Source organism: Nansenia antarctica, assembly GCF_963989245.1.
Source record: "Nansenia antarctica genome assembly, chromosome: 14".
Taxonomy (NCBI): Eukaryota; Metazoa; Chordata; class Actinopteri; order Argentiniformes; family Microstomatidae; genus Nansenia; species Nansenia antarctica.
Window position 1 is genome coordinate 29,928,026 of NC_137684.1, and position 10,000 is coordinate 29,938,025.

At 48.6% G+C, this 10,000-nt stretch overlaps 2 protein-coding genes across 2 annotated transcripts in view; one reads left to right on the forward strand and one right to left on the reverse strand.

Moving 5' to 3' along the window:
* egln2 (egl-9 family hypoxia-inducible factor 2) overlaps nt 1-10,000 on the forward strand; it is a 646,007-nt gene that overhangs the window by 122,853 nt on the left and 513,154 nt on the right. The window lies entirely within an intron of this gene.
* Nucleotides 1-10,000, reverse strand: part of npas1 (neuronal PAS domain protein 1) — a gene marked incomplete at both ends in the record, with an annotated part of 41,940 nt that overhangs the window by 30,161 nt on the left and 1,779 nt on the right. Inside the window, 1 exon segment of the mRNA XM_080545311.1 lies at nt 8,980-9,215. Coding sequence (XP_080401437.1) covers nt 8,980-9,215 — 236 coding nt within the window.

The following is a 10,000-nucleotide window of genomic DNA, read 5'->3' on the forward strand; positions in this document are numbered from 1 at the left end:
GCCTGTCTGTCTGTCTGTCTGTCTGTCTGTCTGTCTGCCTGTCGGTCTGTCTGTCTGCCTGTCTGTCTGTCTGCCTGCCTGTCTGTCTGGCCTGTCTGCCTGTCTGTCTGCCTGTCTGTCTGCCTGTCTGTCTGTCTGTCTGTCTGTCTGTCTGTCTGTCTGCTCTGTCTGTCTGTCTGCCTGTCTGCCTGTCTGTCTGTCTGTCTGTCTGTCCGCCTGCCTGCCTGTCTGTCTGTCCGCCTGTCTGTCTGTCCGTCCGCCTGTCTGTCTGTCTGTCTGTCTGTGTGTCTGCCTGTCTGTCTGTGTGTCTGCCTGTCTGTCTGTCTGTCTGCCTGTCTGTCTGTCTGTGTGTCTGGCTGGCCTGTCTGTCTGTCTGTCTGTCTGCCTGCCTGTCCGTCTGTCTGCCTGCCTGTCCGTCTGTCTGTCTATCTGTCTGTCTGTCTGCCTGTCTGCTTGTCTGTCTGTCTGACTGTCTGCCTGCCTGCCTGCCTGTCTGTCAGCCTGGTGAACACCAGGAAACTAACACAGCGTGTGCTGGTGGTCATGGTTAGTGGTCTTACCCTGGTATTAGCATCTCACCCTTGGTACAAAGACCCCTCTGTACTAGTGGAGTGAATGCGTGTGTGTGTGTGTGTGTGAAAGCCACCGTAGCAGAGCTCATTGGGTGCTTTCCTGTCACATCCTCATTTCATTAAGCTTTACAGGATTTTGTTTCCGTGGTTTAATTTCATTTTTGGGAAACGGGATAATACGGGGTCCGCGTTAATTACCGCACGGCTCGGAGGTCAACGTCTGAGGGTCTCCCTGACGTTCTGCACTAAGGACAAAAGAGAGATTAAATCTGATCGTGTGATTTTGATGCTTCTATTTTATACATAATTTAGTCCAAGTCAACCCCCCCCCCCCCCCCCCCCCCCCTCACCCCACCCCTCACCCCCATCATCTGTTCCTTCATCCTTCGTCCTTCCCTCCGCCAAGCAGTCAACCTTCTAACTAAGTTAGGACGTCACCATGGGAACCAAACCGATAACACTTGCTGGGTTGGGTCTCTCTTTCTTGTCTCTCTCTGTCCTTTTTTGGGATTTTAACATTGCTTATAATACGACTTCTTTCCTTTTCAAACCCAGAGCCAGCCTGATCACGTAGCCACTTGTTTACTCCTCTCCGAACGTGTGTGTGTGTGTGTGTGTGTGTGTGTGTGTGTGTGTGTGTGTGTGTGTGTGTGTCTCTGTGTGTGTGTGTGTGTGTGTCTCTGTGTGTGTGTGTGTGTGTCTCTGTGTGTGTGTGTGTGTGTGTGTCTCTGTGTGTGTGTGTGTGTGTGTGTGTGAGTGTGTGTGTGTGTGTGTGTGTGTGTGTGTGTGTGTGTCTGTGTGTGTGAGTGTGTGTGTGTGTGTGTGTGTGTGTGTGTGTGTGTGTGTGTGTGTGTGTGTGTGTGTGTGTGTGTGTGTGTGTGTGTGTGTGTGTGTGCGTGTGTGTGTGTCTACGCCGGTGGATAGAGAGAGACGACAGACAGTGAGAGAAAGACCGACCCTAATCGCGACGTCCTTCTCCACTGCAATTATCCTCTCACTGTGCCATGCCTGCCTCCCTTCCTCTCTCTCTCTGTCTCTCTCCCTCTCTCTCTCCCTCCGCCCCGCTCCCTCTCTCCCTCCTTCTGCGGTCGAACATAATTTGAGTGCAATTAACTTCCCTTAAAAGCCCTCGCCGCTTTAAATGCCGAGAATTAGGGGGAGAGGCACAGACACGCGGGGAACGTGAGGGGGGGAGAAACAGAGGAGAAGGAGTGAGGGAGACGGAAAGAGAGAGAGAGAGAGAGACAGACAGCGACACACACACACACACACACACACAGACACAGACACACACACACACACACACACCTACACACAGACACACACACACACACACACACACACACACACACACACACACACACACACACACACACACACACACACACACAGAGTAAGAGTCAAAGTCAAACACAGCTAGAGAATGAGAGACAGAGACAGATGGAATAAGAGAAGGAGGTACGTTTGACCTCACTAACAGTGCCAGACAGTAAGATGCCGGTAAATCCGTTAGAACGCTGTCTGGTTGTTGGTTAGGGTGTCCCATAATAGCTAAATACCATAATAATAATAAGCATAATACCATGGATACCTTAATAGAAGTAATCTCCTCAACTCCTCAAAATACTGGGTTGGTTTTGAAAATCCAGGTTAATTTAAGTATTTGCCGATTATATACACATTATATATACATAATGATATATATACGTATACATAAATACAATATTACTGGCAAAATCAAAGATGATAATAAACGGTTTAGGCTTAGTGAGATACTCTTCTGCAAGGGCAACAATACCCACCTCATACTGTACCCCCCACACACACACACACACACACACACACACACACACACACACACACACACACACACACACACACACACACACACATACACCGAACGGGTGAACACAATATAACTATACGTCTCTGAGCCGCTTTACGTGTCCTCCGCCTCTCTCCCACCCCCTCCTTTCCCTCGCTCCCTCTTTTCGTCCTCCAATCCGAACACCCCTTCCCTAACCGTCTCTCTCTCTCTCCTCCCTCCCTCCCTCTCTCTCTCTCCTCCCTCTCCTCCCTGTCTCTCTCTCTCCTCCCTCTCCTCCCTCCCTCCCTCTAGCCGTGTGAAGGTCATGCAATTGATTTTCCTCTGTCTATTCATTTTTCAAGACTGGCTTTGAAACGTGGGAAGCAGACAAAAGCCACACTAACCCCTCCCCCCCCACCCCCTCCACCTCACACCCCCCATCCCCGCCCCTCTCTCCTACTGCCCCTCACACCCAGACTCTCTCGTAAGGAGGAGGAGGTAAAAAAACACAGCCACCCTCCCCCCAGTCACCCTCCCCCCAGCCACCCTCCCCCCAGTCACCCTCCCCCCCAGTCACCCTCCCCCCCCCAGCCACCCTCCCCCAAGCTGGACCTCCAGATCACATTCCTCCACTGGTGGAATGAGAAGGGCCATGCATCACACTTCACTTCAAGACCCTCGCTGTTGCATCGCCCATGCTGTTTGTGTTGTCCTGTTGTAATAAAGCTACGCCCCTCTCTATGGGGCGGGGGGGGGGGGGGCTATGGGGGCGGCTGGGGCTCAGCCTGCGGTAGAGCCTGCGTCTAATGATCGCAAGGTCGGCACCCTCACAGCGGTTCGAATCCCGGCTATCAAAGTGTCCTTGAGCGAGACACTGACTGAACCCCTAATTGCTCCGGGGTGGGTCGCCTTCCATGGCTCTTACCCCCTGGCCTAGAGAATAAATGTATTTCGTTGTACTGTGCAATGACAACGCTTGAATCCCTTTCCTATAGACGCTGTCTTATGACAGGTGGCGTCATTCCTACGCGACGCTCAGAGCCTCGCCAGACCTGTCGTGTCTGGTCAGACGTGGAACCGATCTGAAGATCTGGATTAGAGAGCGTCCGATCAAATAAAATGGACTGTACTTACAGTACATAGCGCCTTTATCCAAAGCGCTTTACAAGGGACTCTCATTCACCCATTCACACACACATTCACACATCAATGGCGGCAAGCTACCATGCAAGGCGCCGGCCCGCTCACTCTATATAAGTGCAGTCCATTTACCATTTACCATTTACCATGCTCTACCAACTGAGCCACAGTGGACCAGCTCAACACTACCAACCAATCCAAAGCAGTGACATACATATATATATATACTGTATATATACACACACAGTGCCTATAGAAAGTCATCCTACCCCTTCACTTTTTCCAAATTTTGTAGTGTTATTGTGTCATTTACAAAAATTAAATCATCAATCTACACAAAATTCCTCATGTGCATAAGTATTCATACCCTTTGACACTCTTAAAATGTTGCAAAAAAGCTAAAATGCCATCAACAAATCTCTTAATGCAAGGATAATAGTTTATGGAATTTCAGAATCAATATCTTCTGTTTTTATAGGGTCTCTGATTTGCATAGGAATCAATTACACACCGTGTAACACAACAAAAATGTGGAAAATGTGAAGGGGGTATGTGTGGATGTGTGGATTTAAGGCGTCTCCAACACACCGGTCAATCCCCAATGAAATAAACCCATCCAGATGCTTTCAGAGGTCAGAGGTCAATCCATTGTGCGTCGGTGTCAGCCATCCTCTTTACACTGACACAGACCTTCCTGAGATCTTCCTGATTCATGTGTGAGACTTTATGTGGTGATAGATGTTAATGGGCTCTAGTTTTCCACAGCTTTTGTTTGTCAATTGGAGATTGATCACAGCATCACAGAACACAGAGGGCTGGTCCATTCAACGCTGTGTGTGTGTTGTACCAGGGGAGGCTGGTGGAGGCTGGTGGAGGCTAGGGGAGGCTAGGGGAGGCTGGTGGAGGCTGGTGGAGGCTAGGGGAGGCTAGGGGAGGCTGGTGGAGGCTAGGGGAGGCTGGTGGAGGCTAGGGGAGGCTGGTGGAGGCTAGGGGAGGCTGGGGGAGGCTGGTGGAGGCTGGTGGAGTCTAGGGGAGTCTAGGGGAGGCTAGGGGAGGCTGGGGGAGGCTGGGGGAGGCTGGTGGAGGCTAGGGGAGGCTGGGGGAGGCTGGTGGAGGCTGGTGGAGTCTAGGGGAGGCTAGGGGAGGCTGGGGGAGGCTGGTGGAGTCTAGGGGAGGCTAGGGGAGGCTGGTGGAGGCTGGTTGAGGCTAGGGGAGGCTGGTGGAGGCTAGGGGAGGCTAGTGGAGGCTGGTGGAGGCTAGGGGAGACTGGTGGAGGCTAGGGGAGGCTAGTGGAGGCTGGGGGAGGCTGGTGGAGGCTGGTGGAGGCTAGGGGAGGCTGGGGGAGGCTGGGGGAGGCTGGTGGAGGCTGGTGGAGGCTAGGGGAGGCTAGGGAGGGTAGGGGAGGCTAGGGGAGGCTGGTGGAGGCTAGGGGAGGCTGGTGGAGGCTAGGGGAGGCTAGTGGAGGTCAATCTCTCAATCTCTACTGTCTCTCTCTCTCTCTCTCTCTCTTTCTCTATCTATCTATCTATATATTATATATGCAGTGTGGAAAGTAAGTATTCAACACATCAATATTTTTTTAATTCAACACATATCATCACCCCATCGCAGCCATTCACATACAATGTAAACCAGACATTGGTATTAACTCAATAAAACTACGCAGCTAAAGAAATTGCAACATTCCAATCCATAAAAAACAGCTATGTGCAATAATATGGAATGAAATTAAATAAAAAACGTATTAAACATAGTAAGAAAATCACTAAACCAGCGTATGCCACTGATGAGTTCATCTACCTGTACTAATTAGAATCAGCTGGGTTAGCGCAGGTCAGTGGGTAAGTACTTCCCCTCTTTATTTATTTTTTAAAGTAAACTAATCATTTGTCACCAGGCTTTCTTGCAAGAAACATCTCATGATGGGTCGAGGCAGAGAACTCAACCCATGACCTTCACAACAAGATTGTTGAGCAGCGTAGTAAAGTCACTGGTTACCGACATATTTCTCAACTCCTAAATGTTCCTATAAGCACCATTGGGGCCGTTATCCGTAAGTGAAAGCAACATCATTCCACCATCAACCAGCCCCATGCACAGGAGCAAGATCTCTGCAACCTCTTCACTGAGCGTTCATTAAAACAGTTCCCATGTTGGTCTTCCTCATTCATCTTTTATGGGCACATGAAAGCGATATGGAATACATTTATTAATCAAAATCTATATTACCTTTGATCCTAACTCTTTGCTCTTTCTTTCTGCTCTTTGCCGAATGTTGACCACCGAATATTGTACAAATGTATCTTTGACCAAAAATAAATTCTTAATCTTCATTTTGAATGTTAAAGTTTCAGGGGATGTGCAATTGGGCATTTTCAATGGAACTTCAGCCCAAGGCTCCGTTCACCTATGTATGTATATGTGTTGACATTGCTTGGCAGCTTCTATGTCTAGTAACAATGGGATATCACCCCCCCCCCCCACACACACATACACACAAACACACACACAAACACACACACACTCATACAGTACAAACCCAGTTGTAGCGGAGTTGTTTCCCCTCAGTAATCGTAGCAATTAGACAACCCTGATAATTACACTCTCCTCGTTACATAGTTAATTTATGTAATTACAATACGCACCCAAAGTGTCCGCCCTCCTTTGTCTCTCTCTCTCTCTCTCTCTCTCTCTCTCTCTCTCTCTCTCTCTCTCTCTCTCTCTCTCTCTCTCTCTCTCTCTCTCTCTTTCTCTCTGTGATGAGGGGAACCCCAATCAGGTGTCCTCTTAACTGAAAAAAGGTGTGTGTGTGTGTGTGCGTGTGTGTGTGTGTGTTTGTGTTTGTGTGTGTGTGTGTGTGTGTGTGTGTGTGTGTGTGTGGATGTGTGTGTGCGTGCGTGCGTGCGTGCGTGCGTGCGTGTGTGCCTGTTTGTGTGTGTGTGTGTGTGGCAAGGCAAAACATGCTTGTTTTTTGTCTGACTGCACTAGTTTTAAGATATATTTTACTGAAAAAAAGTGACATTTTCCTGTTCTGTTGGCAGATGATTCTGGTTATTTTAAGTAAGACATCCCACATTGTTGAGCTGACTTTTTGCAGTCTAGGACACAGGTGCTGATGTATTTCAAGCCATTTTTTATTTTTTTTCATCAAAAAGGCAGACAGACAGATTTTCAAACCAGAGGAGGGTGATTATAAACAAGTAATGTTGAAAAAACTATGTAGACATTGCATGAAACACTCTTACACAAAGAGGTCTCCCAGATCCTTCACCTAAGTAGATGTTCTACCATCCGTAGGTTGAGCTGAAGTAAGTCCCCTCCCCGCTGGTGGAATGAGCTTCACACGGCTGTCAGAACTGCAGAGTCACTACCCATCTTCCGTCGTAGACTGAAGACCTCCATCTCTTCAGGTTACACCTTAACTGCTCCTCCTGAGACATCTACTGCCCCCCAGCACTGCGTCTCCTGAAGACACCCGCTTTTCCCCTCTACTGTGTCCCCTAAAAACTTCTATTGCCCCCCTTGTACTGTTTCTCTGTTCCTCCAGTGTCTATATAAAAATAAAAAGTCCAGGTTTAGAAGAAGGTGATAGAAGAAGGTTTTTCCTTCTATCAATGGCCCCGGGCCTGAGCTGGATTACTCTTCCTGCTACGACTGGTGGATTGATGATTCACTTGCTTAAGTCAAATGTATTGATTGTAAGTCGCTTTGGAATAAGGCGTCTGCTAAATGCCAAAAATGTTATGTAGCTTGTAGCTTAGTATGTAGACTGTTCTAACAACAGGGTAATAAGCCACTGCATAGCTACCTATGCCTACAACCAACCAGCATCTGAGCTGAGGATCAAATGTTCCCTGAATGTTCTTTATCTTGTGATTCCCGTTCCTTTATCGCTACAGATTTATCGTGGCCATCTAGCACGATTTTAAATCTACATACTGGATATTTTAATGTTAGAATGGAACATTTTAATGGAACATCGTTATCAAGCCCTTTATCGATGCGTTCGGGCCACAGGTATTTCGTGCTTGGCTGTTCGGAAATCCCTCTCACACCCTCACACTCCTCTCCAAGACCAGAGGTGGAAAAACATCCCCTATGATGTGTCCCAATTACCAGTGGGGGAAGAAGCTACTCTGAAAATGTATTCTTAACTAAATGACCAATTACTTTTACAAAGGAAGACATTCAGGAGGACTTCACTACGTAAAGCTGTCTTTGAGAGAAATATAGTTTGTCAAACTAAAAGCTACTTCAGTCAGTTACTGGAGGATGACTCGCTCGTATGACAGAAACCGGACAACCAAAACGCTTTGAACTCACTGAGGAAGATCAAAACAGGTGAGGTGGGGGGGGGGGGGGGGGGGTGAAGTGGGAGGACGGAATGAGTTAAGGGAATAAATAGTAGGGATATTAAATAGCACAGGATCGGTGGTGTAAGCCTGGGTTCAAGAAAAAAGCATTACCATAATACTGGGGCGGCTGTGGCACAGGAGGTCGAGTCGCCATCTAATGATCGCAAGGTTGGCAGATCGGCGGTTCGAGCCCCGGCTGGCCACATGTCGTAGTGTCCTTGGGCAAGACACTGAACTCCAAATTGCTCCCAGTGAGCGGGCCAGCACCTTGCATGGTAGCTTGCCGCCATTGGTGTGTGAATGTGTGAATGTGTGAATGTGTGAATGGATGAATGAGAGGCCGTTGTAAAGCGTTTTGGATAAAGGCGCTATATAAGTGCAGCCCATTTACCATTTACCATAACTCACACTTTCCATTCCTTTTGAATCCATGTGGTACAACACAAGTCCATGCTTGAACAAAATGGTGGAGAATTGGGACACAACAGAGTTCCCTCCTGTTCCCCTGGACCTGCACTATTGGGCCGTGGAGCAAAACCAGTACTCGTCTTTCACAACATACGATTTTAACCATCACCCCCTAACCGTAACCTCATTCCAAGCCTTATGCTAACCCTGACATTAAGACAAAATAGCAGACAAAAAATGTAAGTCTCTCATCAGTTTCAATGAGATATGTATAATATGTGACAGGGTCTGGTTAAAAAGTAGGGCATGGTCATTTTTCATTTTGTTCCAGATTATGAAAGACTGTTTGCTTTCAAATGATGACAAATAGTTGAAGAAGATATGCGACGGCAGCTGGTACGACTGCGAACCACGCGCAAAAAAACCAAACAGAAAACATATACTTTTTTTAAAGAAGCTTTTCGCTCATTTGCATGACTTGAGAATTGTCGACATGCGACCCTTCAAAGTCAAAGTCAAAGTCAGCTTTATTGTCAATCCAATATATGTACACACAGACATACAGAGGGCTGAAATTGTGTTTCCCTCTCATCCACGTTGCATAGCAAACAAAAACAATAAACAACAATATAAAACGACAAGATTAAAAACCCTTTTCGACCCTTGCGACCCCCCCCCCCCCCTGTTCTCCACTCACCCTTACTGAAGTTGTCTCCCTCCCTCAGCGGGCTCCAGGGTGGGTCTCCCTGGCTCGCAAACGTGCGCATGTGCAGGTAGCTAATGGTGAGGCGGATGACCGATGCCTTGTCCAGTTGGCTGGTGATGGCCCCCGGCAAGGGCAGCATCTTGGCCAGCTCGAAGAACTCAAAGTTCTCTTTGCCGCGACGGGAGCGTGCCGCATTACGAGACTTCTCCTTGCGTAGGTTCTGGAGGCTATGGGGGGAGGGGAGGGGGGGGGGAGGAGAGAGGGAGAAAAGAAGAGATGTTGAGAGGGAGTCATAGGAGAGAAGCTGCGTGTTGTCTGCGTGGTCTGTGCTTGCTTGGCTGGGCCGGGTGTGCTGGTGGTGGGGCGGGTCGGGTGTGTGGGGCGGCGGGGGGCTCCCCGGGGGGGGGGGGGGTTGGGGTCCGCCGCTGGGTGCTGGTAGGCAAACTGGTAGAAGTCGCTCTATGAGTAGAGGGCTGCAAGGGAGTTTTCCTGGCTACACAGTGTACAGGTTTTTACTTTTGCCTGCTTGCGGCTCTGTCAGTATGTAAAGCGCATTGAGTCGCATCTTCTGAAAAAAGCGCTATACAAATAAAACCTAATTTGATTTGATTTGATTTGATTTGTACTGTATGTCAAAAACGGCGCTGAAAAGGTCGACCTCTTTGACCCCCAGCGAGACCAACTGTTGCGCTGTTTGTGTACCGTGAAATAAAATCACCTGAACAGATCCAGTATACTCACTGTAGAAGGCACATAAAACAGCACTAGCGACGCAAATCGGCTTTGCAATTACCCCCAAAACTACCCCCATCTAGCCAGGTATATTCTGTATAATCCTATATCCCACTGGTACACACACACACACACACACACACACACACACACACACAGGCGTGATTGAAGGATCAATGGGGGAGGGTGGGGCGGTGTGGCAGAGGGGGCCGGGGGCTCGGGGAGCCTGTCTCTCTGATTGGGTATCGACTCCCCTCGATGGAGCCTGAGTGGTGGAATT